Source organism: Thunnus albacares, chromosome 17 (assembly GCF_914725855.1).
Source record: "Thunnus albacares chromosome 17, fThuAlb1.1, whole genome shotgun sequence".
NCBI lineage: Eukaryota > Metazoa > Chordata > Actinopteri > Scombriformes > Scombridae > Thunnus > Thunnus albacares.
In genome coordinates this window covers 10,559,578-10,578,183 of record NC_058122.1, presented here as the reverse complement: position 1 = coordinate 10,578,183, position 18,606 = coordinate 10,559,578, and the positions used below count along the sequence as shown (strand labels likewise).

Genomic DNA, 18,606 nt, shown 5'->3' with positions numbered 1-18,606 from the left:
CATCAAAATGACAGTTCCTCTCCTGGATCCAGGTGTGCAAAAACTAATTACTCATTCCTTAGCTCATGGCCTAACTTTCCAACAAATTTAATTAGATCAATATGTTTTTGAGATATCTTCTTCTTCAGTAAGAGCCTTTCACAGTGCTGTTTTGGTTTATATGTTAATGGGTAGGAACACTGTGTAAATGAGACAAGTTTCTTATGATCTTATGATCTCAGCACTTAAATCTACACTGGTTTCAACAGTGGCTTTATAAACGACTTCTCCCGTGAATCAATCATGCACAAACAGGCTCTGCAGCAACGCACAAACGTCCTGTCATGACATCCATAAATCATCAACAGCGCACATGAACACATTATGTGACCATATGTTTCATTCCCCCCTGATTTTGCTCACGCTCTACTGTTCAGCACACCTGCTCATATGTCTTACACATGATGATGTTTCATGCTCTATGAGCATCGGGTGTCCAAGGAATCGAGTGGGTGTTGTCTCTGTAGGGAGAGGGGGTGGCGTATTTATTGTGATTTCTGTGAGACAATGATGATGTCACTGTGCTCTTCTGCTCTGGTTGGTGCAAAGTAACTGCTGTCACCTTCTTCTTATGTTCATACACACAAATGTTTGTACTTGCTGAGGAAACACCCCCACCCCCATCCACCCCACTCCAACCTTCTGTCCTCCTGTCCAAAGCCCGCGGTGCTACTTCAAAAACAGAAGAGAACATTATTTGGCATCCAAAGCTATTTATAACACTTGCCGGTTTATGTTAGTCTGTTCTTTTCAGCCTTTATGTAATTTGTCTCCTACTTACCTCTGGGATAGAAAATGATTTGTGCGTGTGTCTGACAGCTGTGTCACCGCTCTGTACATTGAATCATTTATATACAGTACCAATCAAACAAATAAAGGTGAAGAATCATCCTCAGCACTATGGACAAGTGTAACTGAATCAAGACATCATTAAACACAGTATTCATTTTTTTTCTTTAATTTTACTCACTTTTCACATCACAGTTTCTTAATGGCTGAGATAAGATTTATGTACGCAAATTCTTAACTGTACAAGTCAAATTTCTTTTTTTTTTTTTGTTGCAGTATGGTCCCTTCTATTAAACATTGAATTCAAAGCCTCAGTATGACAATAACGCCCACCAGTTTTATACACTGTCACACCACTACTGAATCCATGAGCAGGATTAGTGAATAATGTTTGACTTGTGTTTTTGTCAAATCAAAACTATATGAATGCTGAGTACAGTTTGTCTATTACTGACACTCATAGAGCTCCGTTATAAGCTGTATGTCAGTCTGTGCTGGAGGTTGAGTCTTAACATATTACACCTGTAAAGTATATAGATGTTGCTTTCCTTTTCCGAAACAGCACAGTTTGCTCCTGAATCATCTGATCCCTAGCAGTCGTGACTATAAAGTATATACTTGTTAGTCATCTTCTCTTTCTCACAACCCTCCGCAACTTCCTCTCAAGGCCATCTCCCTCCTTACAAGGTTTATGTGTTTAATAACGTTACTGAGAAGAAATGGAATAAAAAAGACAGATGCAACCTGAATGTGTGGGCTTAAAGAGCTGTGCATTAACAATTTATCTACCCTGTCTTTTTCCCTCTGCCATCATCTTTCCACACTTTTTCTCTCCCATCTGCTTCTCTCTTCCCTTGATCTCTATCACATTTTTCCTCCCCTTTCATCTGTCTCCTGTTTTCCCTCATCTTCTTTCCATGCAGGGGATGAAGTGGTTTGGCAGTATGTCCCTCAGCAGCAAAAGGAGTAAGAGGAGGAGTAGAAGGAGCAGCAGTAGTAGCAGTAGCAGTGGTAGTAATAGTGTGCTACTCTCCTTGGCTCTCCTGGTGGTGGTGACCCTGATCGCCGACCCCGCAGTGGCTCAGAAGCAGCGAACTGGCGGCACCTCGGAAAAAGTGCCAGTCCTGAACATTGCGGTGATCCTGGGACGCACGCGCTACATCTCAGACCGGGACATCCGTGCGCTGTGGAGCAAGGAGGACCCCATCGATGTCAACGTGGTCACACTGCTGGTGAACGAGACTGACCCCAAAAGCATCATCACCCACATGTGCGACCTGATGTCTGGGACCAAGATCCACGGCGTGGTGTTCGGAGATGGCACCGACCAGGAGGCCATTGCCCAGATTTTGGATTTTATTTCCTCGCAGACGCTCATCCCCATCCTGGGCATCCATGGAGGGTCATCCATGATCATGGCTGATAAGGTATGGAGGAGTGGGCTGATGGATGAATGCAGGGAGGGGCAGTGGGTGAACGGATGATTGGTGGAAGAATGTTTGATGAGATGGTGGATGAAGCTGTGCAAAGACAGACATGGAGTAGACTTAATGAGTGAATGGATGAATAAATTAATGACTGATGGACTGCTTTGGTTTCGGAGTGATTTGCCAAACGTTCTGGCTTTTCATCTGTGCCGAACTGCACCTGTCAGTTTTTACAGGTTTGGCTGTTGGTACTGTAGATAGACCTGAAAATGGTACTAATATCTTATCAAGCTAACATGAGGAGGGAAGCTACAGCAGTTAGCTGTACCTTACAAATATAAGTGCAGGTGGTGTCTATCTATTCGTAGCTTAAAGAGGTGAGAAAGAAGAGGAACCAGGCTAATTGATTGAATGAGATCATAATGTAGGAGGTAAAGAAGGTAAGAGGGCAAAGACGAAAAGTAAGTTTGTGCAGAGAAGTCTTCAAGGAATGAGATAAAGGAGAGAGTATTTGAAAAGGAGGTGGAGAACAGGTGGGAGAGGAAAAGAAGGGATGCAGTGACTAAAGAGAGTAGGCAGAGGAGAGAGGAGGAGTAGCCTGGCTAACACTGACTGCGTGATACAATGAGTTGTCATCTGGGAAGTCTCCATTCATTGTGCAGGATTTCCTCAAGCAAATTGCAAAAGCCTTGATTGGTTCTTACATGTGAATAGGTAATGCCCCTCACCTGCCAATCACCTTGAACTGTGAATGGGAATAGAAGAACCACACATGATGTTGTGGATTCATGAGGCAGTGCTTAGCTCTTGGGATTCATCAGATTCACAATGGGGATATTCTTATCTGTGTTATTTGCCCTGAAGATCAAAGAAGGCTCACCAGACAGCGTGTTACCTGGACTAGCCTTAAAGATGCTACATATAGAATTTTTAAACATCAACGTGTCATTGTCAAATGATTTACAATACAATAGCTTGGTGTTACTGCTGTAAACAAATACTAGTCTTTTTCAACATTTGCCACCACACTTTCTGTAAATCCTGTAGCGTCCTTCCCACAACCTAGTGCCACTAGTGTGTGCTTGTCTTCTCTGTCACTTTCCTGAAGAGGATAAATGTTGCTAAATAATTTTTCTGTAAGCCTTTCTCTTTCCACAAGATATACCAGTGCAAGAAAATCTCAAATCTCTGGCACCAGTGGCACTGGAAGAATAGCATCATTTTTTTCCCCTATTTCATGCCATAAAGCAATCTCTCCCTTAAGCAGCCCAACAGATTTTCCACCAAATCCGACCCTGTGGCCCACAATAAAACACGCAGTGTAAAGGTCGGTCAGGGCTGTTGAACCTCTCAGCAGTTATCTCGTTTGTTTACAGTAAATATACGAATGTCTTAAATTTGCTGTGGTAATGGTTTATTGATTCTGTAATGCTACACGTGGCACCTTTTAAGATGGGTGAGAGGAGGGAAGGAGAGAAGGGGGCGACCGCTGGAGGAGGAGGGAGGGCGTGTGAGCCGGAATAGAGGAGGTGGAGAGGCGAAGCAGAGAAATGAAGGGGTGAAGGATAATCCCTCAGTTTGACCAGAGGCGAGGCTCAGTGGAGGGGAATTACAGAAATGTCCTGATTGGCACCTGCCACACACCACCTATTTCTGAACTGCTCTGCACTGTACTGCACACACAAACACAGATACACACACACACACATACACCCTCATGTCCCCTGTCAGCGAGTGTCATTGAAACAGCAGCAATTCAGCTCCTTGACAGCGGGAGTGTTTCCTCTGCAGGAACAGACAAGGAGAAAATAATCCACTTTAAAGTGCTCGACCCACCACTTTGTCTTCTCTTGTTTTCTTCCTCACGTTTTCCTTCCTTCCTCATGACTTATCTGTCTACCCCAGCTAGCTTCAAATCCACACGCTCCTCACACTATGTGACGTTGTCTCTTACCTTTCATCACTGTAGCGCTCATACAGACCCTTTCTACCTCCAGGTTGAGGTATAATTTATGTTGCTGTTGTATGAAAACCCTGTCACTCACATATAGGTGTTTCTAAAGCTTTCATCACAGTCGACGCATCAACCCCACAACCATCTCCTCAGGCTGTGAAAACTTTTTTCTAACCTCTTGGGCTTGCAAAACATTTTCAGAGACACTTAGAAATGTGCGAAGTGCATTGTCTTGTCAAGACTTTGCTTCTTTGTTCCTTACAATTGGACATTTTGGAGACATGAGAATGTCTACCTGACAGCAGTTGTGTAATTTAGGACGCATTAGAGGATTATCATGGTTGATTTACACCAGATTTTGAATTCTCAGAAGGGAATCTCATACAGTAATGAGAAATCCTAGCTGGAAGTTTGGTCAAGGCCGCAGATGGTCGAAATGATTAAAATGCTGACAAAATTAACCCTTAAATTGAAATTTGCACCATGAAATCTGCAGTCTCTCAGCTGAATCTTGAAATACGTGAGGAGTTATTTGTCCTGCAGTGCATTTAAGATGTTATTATTAAGGCTGCAACTGCTTATTTTCATCATCAGTTAATCTCTTTCTGGTCTCGATTACATGTCCAAAATTAAAATGTGTTCAATTTATAGCGATAAAATAGAAAGAAAGCAGCAAATCCTCACATTTGAAAAGGCTGATCTACCAAATGCATTTTTTCTTGATTAATTGTTAACCAGTTATCAAAATTGACTCATTCCCTGTCAATAGATCATCTTTCTGCACTAGATATATTTTTATCCCTATTTACCTAAAATGACTTTTCTGGGAATAAACATTAGATGAATACCTAAATGTGTGTCTCCTGCAACAACTTTACTATTTTTTCCGTGTAATGCATGTTTGACTGCACAATTCAACTGTACGATCAGAGGTTCTGACATCAATAATATATTCATAGCCGGCAGGATAATGGCTGTGATAATGTTAAGCAAGTGACATCCACCCCACACACAAAAACAACAGCAGTTCAATCTGTTTAGTGAGTGCTGCAGTGTTTTTCCATCCTAAACAAGGATTAGGATTCTTCTAGTGTGTCCTCTGCTGAATCCTCGCCTTGTAAGGTTTGCATAGTCTTTTCCCCTCCTTAAAGTTTATATGGTTACCCTCTGAAGTGTAAGTAGCGGAGTCTTTCCGCCGCCTTGTTCCATGCAGATTCCTGCTAATCCTCCTGTGAAATATGAGGAGAAGCTCGCCTCCAATGATTACACCTTGTAAGACCCTCTGTGTGTTTGTCTATTCATGATTATGCCTTCATATTCGGGTGTGTGTATAGACGTGTGTGAAATTTTCTTGCGTATACATGCTTTAATGCCTTTGCATGCACTGAGTATACTTTTATTTTCTCTCTCTCTCTGTGTTTGTGTGTGTGTGTGTGTGTGTGTGTGTGTGTGTGCTTCCTCTGCCTGTCACTTGGAGGCTAAATCTCTTGGTGCTGATGACTTCCAGTCAAAGCCACGTGAACCTCTAGAGAATACTATCTTAGAGCTCTCCCATTAAAAAAAAGGGCACTATTTACGCCTCAGCTCCTCTCTTTTTTTCTCCCTTTCTTTCTCTGTTTTTCTCCTTTCTCCTTGTGTTGTCCCTTTACCCATCTCTCTATCCTTCTCTCTGTCTTTCATTCTTGCTTGTTAATTAGATAAATGTTGCAGTATCTCCTTGAGTTAGTCCCTTCCATACATCTCTCAGCCTTTGTTGAATAATGCATCATTTGCCTGTATTGAAAGGAATACATTATTGATTAAGGAAAGATATGTCTTCCCCTTGCTGCATTCTAAGCAATTCAGCTTGGAGCTACCACCCTGGCATCTCCTTAAAACTGGTTGGGTTGAAAAAGTAAAAAAAAAAAAAATCACTTTGTATTATTTTGTTATTGTTTTCTTTTGTGTTTTATTTGTGATTTTGCTCTTTTGTTCTCTTCCTCCTCTCTTGCATTAACTTTTTAAAGTTCATGCTTCCTCGTTGTCTTACCCGGTGTAATTGTGTGGGTGGATGTCTGGCCTGGCTTGTTGATTGGCTTCATGTAATTCTCACGCTAAATGGTTATCGACTTGCTCGGAGGTCAATAATGGCAACTGGATCATGTTGGTCACGAACACTGCTCACTCTGTGTTTCTTAAGTCTTAACTCAGCGCTGACTATTGGCACGTCCGGTCAGATCCGTCTTCCGCTGCTGCAGCCGTTTTGTTTTTTCTCTTCATTTCCCTTTTTTTTAGGGCTTGCCTCATGAATCTAATTATGGTCTGTATGCACCAGATGTGTTAACAGCAGCAATGGGAGATGTCCTTCCTCATTTTGCTTCTTGAATAAAAAACAAACGCTTTGCTTCTGAATAAAACAAAAAGCGTTGAAAGAGTCAGAAGATGCTCTTTTATGTTTTTTGGCAGTCTAACACTTCAGGTGTGTCTAGGAGTGTGTGCATGTGTTTTGTATGGCGCAACATCAATCCTGACTTCACTTGCTGATTTCACCTTGGCTGCCACACACACACACACACACACACACACACACACACACACACACACACACGACTGTCACTTCACAGTTCATCCCTTGAGTGACTTTTAAATAAGACAATTCATTAACATGGGTTAATTAAGTTATTATTCAGCAATTCAAACAAATGAATGAATATTGTGTCTGATGCTTAGTGAAGCACAGGTATTTAATATGCTTTATGCATTCAGAGCAAAGCTTGTGACTCCAACATTCCTGGAGTTACTGATTTTTGAACTTTGTGAAATCCTCAATGGTCCAAACAATGCCAGGCTAAAGAGATGTTTTGTACTAGGCTACTTCAAATGACTACAACAGGATGGTGCTTTAAGCCTGATTATCAAACTTAATTGACATCTTAGTTCACTTTATTCAGTATGACATGATTTTCATGTCAGCTGATGTTCATCGCAATTTGACACTGAACCACAATTGCTCCAGATGGTTACGCCAGTGTATGAGTATGTGTATGAATGGGTTTGGCACTGAAGTGCTCAAGGTAAAAAATACTATGCCATTTAACTACTTTCAGTTGACATGTAAGCTGTGGTAGCGATTACTAGGTATTCACATCTATCAGAAAATATGTCAGTTTAGGAGTTATATCTGTATGCCAACTTATAACATATACATCTGCGTTGATTGCATGTAGCAGTTTTCTGTTTGGTTTGCTAGCTAACTAGAAAGATGATGTACCCATTCTAAGTCCCACTTACAATGATTGGTCAACTGTTTCACCAAGTAGGGTGAAAGTAGATTATTCTATTATTTTCTGATGAGTCGATTAATCCATTGGTTTACTTACCAATAAATAATAACCATAACTTCCATCATTAATCTTTCTATCTTTTATTCAAGCATTTTCTCATAAAAATACTTATTTTACGAATAAAAAATTTCTAACATGTGGGGTGTGTGTACAGTGACATTCTTTTTATGGAAAAAATCTTGCACACAGCTTTTCCTCTTCCTGAGACACAAATTATAATCAGTGACATATCTTAACATGAAATCTATAAATGAAGGAACCATTTCAAACTTTAACTTTTACCTAATGATACTATTCATCACAAAAGTTTAGATGTATAGATAGATAGATAGATAGTGTTGAGCATGATTTATTTCAATGGCTAATGCCGATTGTAATTGGAAATGCACTTTCATTATTTACCTCCAATAGGTTACACTGACTTACAGTGTAACGTTAATGGAAATCTACTTTGTTGAGATTTATAGGTCTAAAGGTGCATAAACAAACTGCTTACAACTTGCAAATACGCTGTAAAGCGGCGTTGCCATACCAGCCTTAGCATCTGCTCTAGGAAGTCTTTGTTGAGTTCTTGCCTGAAACAACAGATGCAGACGCAATGACAACTCCCAGGCACTATACCAACCAAATATCAGACAAAACTCATCGTAATAGTCCAAATACTTGTGCTGCTGCCTCGTTTTTTTGAGGTTGGAGAGCCCCAGGATGTTTTCTTTTGAGATGCTTGTGCATAGCAGTTGTGCTGCTGTGGTAGGCCATTTCAGTTTTACAAAGCGTGCAGAGCACCATTTTATTCAGCCTCTGTTTAAAGAATTCCCACACTTTTGACAATTGGCTTCGGTTTTTTTTTTTTTTAGATAAAGTCTCATTTTAAGCATGCCTGGGAGCAGGAGCTGCCATAATTGGGGATGAATGTAAACAGTGTAACACATCAACCCATTCCAAGCAAATCGATGTTTTTACGTGATCGACGTAATCACTTACATTGACGCATCATTCCCGCCCTATACAAAACAGACGACCGTGATGGCAAGATGGTGGCAGTTCATTTCACACAACTTATACTTTATATTTCTGTTGAGAATGCCTTTTCCTGGTGAAATGTTCAATCATGGCTGTTTAGCCCCAAAGAGTTGTGACCTCATCAGCTAGTACAAACACACTCTGTGTCATTGGATGGATGGTCTGGCTCCCTGGTCCTATAATTGGAACTGACCTGGCTGCATGATGGTAACAAAAGGCAACCCTCTATCAACCTTTGTTACTCAATGTTTCCATTTAACTAATTAAACAACGATGTACAAACGCACATGTACGCACGTCAATGCACTGCAAGTGTGTTTATGTAATTTATTGACTCATAATGGTGAGATTTGTCAATAGATCACATATAATGAACAGTGTTTCGTGATCATGCCCATTGATAAACTCTATAATGCTGTAGTTCTTGTGTGTGTGTGTGTGTGTGTGTCATGGCGGCTGTCATGGTGGCTGATAGCTGGAGGCTTATGGCTGAAAAAAGTTTTTCATACCAACTAACCACACACCCCCGATGTAACTGCCAGCATTAATGTAGTAGATGCAAACGTGTGTGTAGGGGGGGTATCTGGTGTTATTGTGATCAAAGGACATTATTCATCCATCCCTGTTGTTGTCTCCCCTCAGGCTGTATAATTATACACACACGCACACAGGCACACACATTCGCAAGCACTCTGATGTTTGTTGCTGCCCGCTTGTGTCAAATAGCAAATCAGAGAAGGAAGAGAGGGAAGGAGAGAGAGCGATAGACAGAGAGAGAAAGAGCAGATAGAAAAAAAATGTTTTTATGATAACATTTATGAGTTTGTCCAATTACTGTGTGGAGACGTTTGTTCTTTGTTTGCCTGAAATCACACTGTCATTTAACTGCAGCATCTTCAGCCTGCTAAACCAGAGGGCCTGCCACTCTCTCACACACACCTCCGCACAGATGATATTCAAGTGTGTTTGTGTGCACACGCCTCGGTACTGTATATGTCCTTGTGTGTGTCTATGTGCATGTAATTTATCAATATCTTTCCCATGAAGGCAGTTTGTTTTTGTGTGTCTATAATTGGCTATATGTGCGTGCGTGTGTGTGTGTGTGTGTGTGAACCCAGACTGCGATAATGACATCACTGGGGTGTTGTCAGATATCCTATTACCTTGGTAAGACAGTCCTCAGTGAGATTCCCATGGTAACACTTTACTTGTTAGCTCTCTGTGTTTTGTATTCTTGGTGTGTATAGCATTTGTGGGTGTGTATAAAAGTGCCTGTATTTTACTGTAAATATGAAAACACTTATGTGTGCATGCATGTGTGTGTGTGTATGTGCAGCTACTGTATGTCTGAGTGTGTGTGTATTATTCCGATAGCTAGATGCAGCTGTCTTGCACATGAGAAATGTCCTCTCCCTTCTCAAAGGGAATCGATTTGAATGAATATGTGGTACTTCAGGAAATAGAGCTGTTAGCTCTTTCTATAAGTGCATTTCCCACTTTTTCTTCATCTCGCTCTTCTGTCTTTTTTCCCTGATGGCACTGGTTCCAAAGTATAGAAAGTTTGTATTTGTGCTGCATAGTTTGAGCGTCACTATGAGCCATCCTCTCACTCTGTCTATTGCTCTGTCCCATCTCCCTTCTCTCTCGGACTAACTCTCTATTCCTTTATTCTCTTTTCTCCTCTCCTCGGCTCTTTCTCTCTCCCTCTTTTTCTCACAATTTCTATCTCTCTTTCTCTCAGCTTCAGTTGCAGGAACAGCGTTGGTTTATATAGAGATTGCAGCAACACGCACGTTCACAAAACCCACAGTGCGTGCCCACGTACACGCACACAAAGTTGCATATTACACAAGTAATACACCCGGTGCTGCTTGCAAAAAGAAGAGTGCATTTTAACAGTGACAGCTGTAGCCAGGTAGACGAGTCGGGTCAGGAGCTGTAAAAGCCCTTTTCAGCAATAAAATCAACTGAATGGGTAGACCTGGCACAATAAAAATGAAAGTTATGACCCATTCTATCCAAAGCATATTTTCTACTTTTTAATTAATTGACAAAGGCTTGGGATGGAAGGACTAGCACTGCGTTATGTCATAGCTAAATGGGAATATAAATTGATTTTGATGTTGTACTCCTGTAGGCATTTACTTCAGTCTTTAATCTCCTTACCTGCTTCATCATCTCCATTTTATCCTTCTACTAGTACTTCTTTTTCACTGTTGTCTTATTCCAATGAATGAAACATGCTTTTTTTGAGAGATGCTCTTATAGCATTGGGCTTTTAATAGGCAGGGAAGTGCAGGAATTGATCAGGCGCTGTCCTGTGCGTTTGCGTGCAGGTTCAGAAGACTGTAACGCTCTTATATTAACATCTATTCTAATTGCTTGTTTGGTGCTGGTGCCATTATTACTGTAAAAGTGAGTTTGTGTGTGTACCAGCCAGGACGTGTGTGTATGTCACTCTAACAAGGATAAACAAACAACAGCCTGGCTAACATCAGACTAATCCTCTTGTCTGTTTGCTTTGTGTGCACTTTGTTTTTGTGTATGAGCGACTGTCTGGCTAATGTGTGTGTGTGTGTGTGCATTTTTGGGGTGCGTATGTCTATCCATTTTTTCTTTTTTTTTTTTTGTATTTCTTGTTGATTAACCCGAGTGTCTCAGCAGTAAATTGAATTTCTGATCTTCCTGACTCGACTCTTGTCAGCCACCATAAGCTGACAGAAATACCCTACAATAAATATAACATAAGCTCGGCGACCGAGAGACTGAAGAGGCACACAGAGAATAACACAGCTATCACAGCTTTGGAGGAGAGAATTTTGTCATCTCAGCTTAAGCCTGACTAATATACAGATAACACATGCATGCAGTTGCTGGCTGCGAAAGTCTTTTCATTCCTCATCTTTGTGTCATGAGGCAATTGCATCAGCGTGGGTATAAATTTAAAAAAAAAAAGGCTCTCGTCACTGAAGCCTTCAAGGACACATTTCCTCTTTTTCTGAAACGTTGAAATTGTCTGATTAAATTGTCTACACTTGGTTTTTTAAGCTGCAGAACCTCAGTGAATCTTAATTCTCGGTACACACTGCAAACCGCTTCATTATGAGCGACAGCTACTTATTAACTACAGGCATCTTTCAGGAGGACTTGTCAGTCACAGTTATAGTGGAAGGAGAGAAACAGAGATGTGAGTGAGAGGTTGATTTTTCAGACTGTATTATCACCACCTACTGTCACTCACGCTCCTGAAATACACCCAGATAAATATCAAGTAACTTTGCCCTTAGCCATGTTGACCTATTTGTGTTTACATGAATATGTATTTGTAATCATAAATGGAACAAAATGTCATCTCTCTATTGATTTCATACCGACAAACAGAATCTAGATTGACAGCGTGTTCAGGATGGATCGTTGATAAAGATTTTCTGGTAGTGTGAAGGTTTATAGAGTTACCGCCCTCATAGGCCTCTAGCTGCAGCCTCCTTGATATTTATGACTCCATGTGAGTCTTACAGTGTGTCAGAAATACAGAAGGCAGTAAAGAAGCCAAGAAAAAATGATTTAAAAAAAGAATATGGCTTGATCTTACAAGTCAGACAGTTCTCCTTATACATCATTGTGTATTATACTACCTTGTACTTGTGGAAGATGCTCAACGTCCTACTGATCAGATTCATCATACATATGTTGTCCATCCATCTATAATTTTGTCGTCATGTTTGTCCATGCTTTCTGTAAACTTGCTTTCTTGGTCTATTCTGTATTTCTGTATTATATTTGAAACATCCCCTAAAGACAGGGGATGTTGTATTGTTGTACAGATTGTAAAGCCCCTGAGGCAAATTTGTGATTTTTGATGTTGGGCTATACAAATAAAACTGACTTGACTTGTGTTCACTTTGAGCTACTTCACATATGCCACATAAAATAATCTGTACAGTTAACAAGCAGGTCTGTGCTTAAAAGTCTTTTCAATAGTCTGTTCCAACTTTATGAACACTTGTCTCTTCTCTTGACCTCTTTACCACATTTCAAATTTTCTGTTTTTCTTCCTTCTATTTTACTTTTTTAAACATCACAAAATCTTAAAATTAAATGAAAATAAGATTAAAACCACACGACAGAACTGAATGACAACAGAAATGTATGTAAAATATCAAAATCTCAAATCAAGAGCAATGTACCTAGAATAGAATCTCAAAATGGCTCCCTGTGTGGCTCTTCTTTGCAGCTGTCAATCAACAGTTACACATACCAAACACACACACACGCACACACAATGAAAGGAGCCTTAAAGTGATGCTAGCTTTGTCAAACGCTTTGATAATTGGACTAATGATGTGTCAGTCAGGGCAAAGAATAATTTGTTTTGGTCACGCTACCTCTTCATCTCTTTGTTTTTTTCCTCTTCCTCATTTCCTCTATTCATACTTTTGAATTAATAGTAAAATTCAGAAATATTTTGTTGAGAAATTGAAAAAAATGCATGTATTTGCCTTATTGGAACTATAGCCAATTCACCTGCTATGTTGCTTTATCTGATTTTTGTTACACTATAAAATATCCTTAATGTAGTTTCCCACCATGCAAGCAATGTAAGTTTCAAATGGCCTTAATGGGAATGAGGTCAGCTGAAATGTTTAGAAATAAGGGGTTTAGAAATGAACACCGAGGAGGCGCCTGTATTGCAGGTTTTTAGTCATTAATAACCAGTGATGAGGTCAGCAAGGCTTAATTATGCTGACCACACAACTTTGTGGGTGGGTGGGTGAGCGGTGCAGCACACGGACAGGTATTTCCATCTTTTCTATGTGCTCTCTCATTTCAGTTCATCAGTATTCCCTCCTTTCTTCGTCTCTCTGTCTCGTTTCTCTGGTGCAGTGTAATTTCTTTGTTTTGTGATTATTGGTGCAGTCCACTCTCCAGGCTTGTTAGTTACTTTTTTAACCAAGCTACAATCTCTTTCCTTTGAGCTGCTTTGGGATTTGAATAAAAATCCACCGTTCTGGGAGGTCAGGCAACAGTCACTTACTTTAAGTTCGATCTAATTAGGCCGCTAAAAAAAAACAGGACTTCCCGCTCTTTAAACTTTGCCGTGTCAGAAAACGGGGGAGAGACAGTTGATGGACAGAGCAGGAGATATTTTGAAAGGTTTTTTAGATGAGACGGATAACAGGAACACAGACATAAAAATGAAAGATCTATTTCTTTGACATATAGTAAAATATAGGAGGTGACAAACAACATTTTGGCAAAAAATTTTAAATAGGTCAGCATAAAAAAGGCTATAATTACCCCGCTTTTTAACATAGTGCAGGCTGTAAAATCGATTTAATACGAGAATCTGTGTAGGGATTCTGTGTTTTATTCTGTCAAACCAGGTCTTCCTCTGTAGCTTACTTTTTTCTGTCCTCTTCTCCTCCTGCTCTGATCTGCATTTCTCATCTAATCTTGAAAGTCTATCTGTCCTTCCCTCTCTCTTTCTTTTTTTTCCCCTCTCCCATCTCTTCCTCTGTTAAGTGTTTGAAGATTGCGGCGAGAGATTTCTCCTCGTATCCGAGCTGTGTCGAAAGGAGTTGGCAATAGCTGTACCCCTCTTCTCTCTACGTACGCACCCGTGCACACACACACATAAATAGCACACGCGCGCACACACACACGCAGCACTTAACAAAGCCATGTCCCTTGCCATTTACTGCTTTAGGTTTCATGAACAGAGTGTTTGAGGCGACTGCCCTGTCTTTAATGGCACTACTTTTTTTATCCTTTCCTCCATTTCTTTCCCCTCTACTCCATCTCCGTATTTTTTGACTTAAAAGAGCGCACACACAAGTACAGCACACACACACACACACACATACACACAGTCATGCAGAAATGCTGTTGCCACATTACTCCGCAGTGTCTGCAGTGAATGAGCACAATCACGTTAGAATAGGGCTGGCTTGCTTCTCTCGCCTGCTCCCTGCGTCCTGTGCGGAGCTTCTCTAGCGTAGCAACACAATTCCATTAAAATGGACCATAGTCTTTCCCTTAGCATTAGCGTAGTGTAGCCTAGCCCAGCACTGCACCATGTTGGGGGCAGTGAGCTGTGCTAAAAGACAGGGAACGGAGAAATGCAGGCAGTGAGAGTGACATGAATTAAATATCCCTCCGACGAGCCTCTTCCTTGTTTCACTCGTCTCTCCATTATGATGGAAAGCCCCGTGGAGCATGAAGTCAACCTTAATTGTTCTGAAGTAGCGGGCTAGACAGGCGTAGGGATAGATGGATGGATGGATGGATGGATGGATGGATGTGTGGAAAAAAGGGATGACTTGTAAGTACGTACCCGTGTGACAAGCAGTGAACAAGCTGTGAGCACCGTGGGGGGCTTTCAGGAAAATGGCATTATTCATGTTTTATTGGCACACTCAGTTTATTTGTCTCTCTATGCCACTCTTCCTCTCTTTCTCTGTCCACGTAACATACAGCCAGCACTTTACTCTTAAGACTTCAGCTTAAAAAAAAAAAAAAAAGGATGCAGCGTCCCATCCATTAACATGAAAGACAACTTAAGAGGTCTTGTTGAGCCTGACGAGAAACTTGAGTGTCCATGTGTCTTACTGTCTACTGAAAGCCACACACGCTTCACATCCGCAACATGGAAAACTTTTAACCCCCCCCCGGAACTGAAAGTAACAGATTATTAATACCTCATCCTTTAGTTTTAACTTGTCACACCTAATGTTTGAGAAATTTACACTGGCATTTTATGTGTTGAGGTAAGGTATGAAGCATGTACCTCGTGTTGTACATGAAAATGTTTGCTGTAAGTCAGTGTGACAGCTACATATTTGGAAGTATTCTGCAGGACGGTTATGCAGTAGCTCATAATGTAGGCTTCAATGGCTACGGATGCACCCCTCTACATTTTTGTCTTCCCAGTTTAAATGCTGCAGTGAACGACTTTTTGGAGAGAACTATTTTTAGTTTTCAGGTCATTTGCAACTTGTCTCAGCACTCTCGGTTCTTTTAACTGCAGAGTCCTTAATATGTAGTCCTTAAAGTGTCGTGTCACATCATGTAACTGACGTGGCGCAGTGAGCCCTTCTCCTTTAGATTGTAGTGTTGCGTGGAATTCAGCTGACTTCAAAGATAGAGGGATGAAAATGGGGACAATGAAAAAGTGACTCAACAGCTTTTCTCCTTGAAAAAGCAACGGAGAGAAAGAAAGAAAGATGGAAAGAGCGCAAATTGGAGAGAGTTAAAGATAGAATAAGGAGTACAGAGAAAACCGGAGAGAGGCTGAGGGGCTTTTAAAGAAGAGGTCTTTAATTAAGTTGATAGTGTGTGGTTATTAGCGATAAGGTTTTTGCTGAGAAAAGTCAGTGCGCATCCTATTAACTCCCCCACCCTGCATACTGTAATTACTGTATGCAACCTCAGTTAATACCAGCATTGTGTGACCCTCAAATCCGTCCTGCTGGTATTCAAGGTGATTAGGCTACAGCTTCAAAAATAGTAAATAAATGATAAGCTTAATACACTGGAAAAACTAACAGTTTATGGTTTTTATTTCCCCTGATAAATAATGTCATTGACTTACTGTACATGAATTACAGGCCAAAGTCAATCTTTTTTTTTTTTTTTTTTTTTTAAATTCATGAATAGATGGAGCATTTCCACTACACTCAAGTTGGGGTAACACCTTACTAATGTGTGGAACTCCTCATCACACTTTTGTAACATTCAAGGCTTCATATCACAACTTTCCCAGCTGTTTTGTTTTTAAGCAAGTGAGACAAGTTAGCTCCTCATGTTACATTCAGTTTTTATATATTGGTTACTTTTTTTTTGCAAAGGTTAAATGTAAATATATAAATAAATAAAAGTATATAAGTGAATAATAGCTCAACTAAGTATATTTCAAATATAGCTTCTGAAGGACTGTGAAGAAGAAGCTAAGTGTGAAACAGAGAGGATGCTAGCAGCTCCCAGCAGAAATATGCAAATACAAGTTTGACAAGATGAGATATCATCACCTTGTTATGACAAAAAGTTGCCTACAAACCCAGCAGATAAGGAGCAACAGTAGCATTCACTTGGAGTCGAAATCCAATATTCACTTGTTTGGCCAACTCCTGAGAAAAATATATGGTTCTTTGGCTGTTAACTGCTCCACTATGTTCACCAGCTATAGCTCCTAACTTTATATTTCTGACATTTGGTGCTGAACAAATAGTGTGCAGTGGATTTATCAGTGTTTTAGCTGAAACCAGCTGCCTGCTGTGCCGGGAAACAAGGTTGATGATGGCAGTGAGACAAAACCAAAACTATAAAGTTGCAGTCCGAAAAAAACCAAGACAACGTGAGATGATTCTCTGTGGGTTCATCATTACAAGTGACTCCTTTCACATTACACAAAGTCATTTGATGCATCCTTAATGTAAGAATATTTATTAGTGCACCTTTAAGATTTCCTAATAAATTATTTTACATTCACGAACAATAAGTGACATAATGTAGACTCATATGAATCCTTAAAAAAGTTGACATAGTGTACATGTACTCATATATATATATATATATGGCCACTAATCCAGCACCTGTTCCTATGCCTTCTCTAAATAAACTAGTTCTGGGTCCCACCTCCCCCCCGCTTCAGCATCACCCTTCCCCTCTGTCTTTTCCTCTTCTCCCTCTCTGTCCTTCTCTCTGTCCTTCTCCCTTATCTTCCTCTTTCTGTCCGTCTTAGCCAGCCTTTGGTGCTTTTATAGTGTTTTTTCGGGAGGACGGGCGTACAGTGAGACATGTGGGGAGGATTTAAAAATAGCAGAAGTACCAGAGGAAGAGAGAACATGAGGGGAGGGAAGACGGATGGAGGGGGATGGAGAGAGGGAGTGTTTCAGGGTCAACATTGACAAATGGGTCTGCGGAGTTAGCCGGGGCTCCGGGGAGCACCGACAGTTAGGTCAGCGCTCCCCAAAGGGAACAGGGAAATTGGGTTTTTACCTGCTGAAACACCTGAGAGAGAGAGAGAAAGAGAGAGAGAGCGAAACAAAGAGAGCGATATGGAGATAAGGAGACAGAAAGAGAGAGAGTGTAGTATTTGTGGGGAGAGTGAGGTATTTTAGCATCACTCCAGTATTATTTAAAGAAACAGGGCAGGAGTTGCAGTCACATTTGGTGCAGAACAATGGCAGCATGCAGCAGTGTAACCTTTACATTTGACTATATTAGTGCAATTTACTAAAGCATATTATATGTTTGTTAGGGAAATAAAAAAGACACTTTTTATTTTCCTAAGAAGCACATTTTACATATTTGATCACTTTTTTTTTTTTTTTTTCTGGAAATCATCATTTTAGAAAAGCACTGGTATGATAAGACGTTTAGTCTATGAAAGTGACCGTTAGAGCCAGTCTTTCAAATTTGAGATACATTCCTTTAACTTGACATAATGATGCATACAGCACCTTAAAATTGACTTTTACTCAAAGAACTTCCTAAGAAACCAACTCTGTGATAGCTTAGGTAAGCTGTCCTTGAGAGAAGTGATCCTTTATTCTCTTCACTGCAGCAAACCCACGCTCTGCCTGACTGACCCTGGCTTTCTGTGCTTGAATACTAAAGCTCCTGAATGAATAGAAGCTGGGGGTTTGTTATTAAGGGGTTTGAATTAATCGAAATCACTGACGTTTCAATAGCTCATTTAAAAGGGCTGATGAGGAGTCATGACGAGGTGGGTTTTTTGCGCTTGTGCGTTTGCGTCAGCGTGTGGGATCAAGCGTTTTTTTTGTACGATCATTTGTATAAGTTTGCGTGTGTGTGTGTGTGTGTGTATGTGTGTTTGAGATGTTAGTTTAGTCCAACCTTGACAAGGAGGAGAGGGTGTTGTTAGTGCAGACCCGCTGAGAAATATGGCTCGACAAAGAGTGAGCCATGCACACTCACACACATACAAAGAACATAATCTTATAAACCGAGAGAAAGTCAAAGTGAGTCAAAGTTACTTCTGCTGCCTCACTTTCAGTCCACAAACACACACAATGATTGCACAGACTTT

General features: G+C 40.6%; 1 protein-coding gene across 3 annotated transcripts in view; it reads left to right on the top strand.

Moving 5' to 3' along the window:
* grin2aa (glutamate receptor, ionotropic, N-methyl D-aspartate 2A, a) overlaps positions 1 to 18,606 on the top strand; it is a 163,409-nt gene that overhangs the window by 18,334 nt on the left and 126,469 nt on the right. For 2 of the 3 annotated variants that reach the window (XM_044332028.1, XM_044332026.1), the window contains one exon: positions 1,752 to 2,255. In XM_044332028.1, coding sequence (XP_044187963.1) covers positions 1,755 to 2,255 — 501 coding nt within the window. In that variant the 5' untranslated portion in view covers positions 1,752 to 1,754. Of the gene's footprint in view, positions 1 to 1,745; positions 2,256 to 18,606 lie in introns of those variants that run through there. The other variant, XM_044332025.1, reaches the window with a different exon arrangement.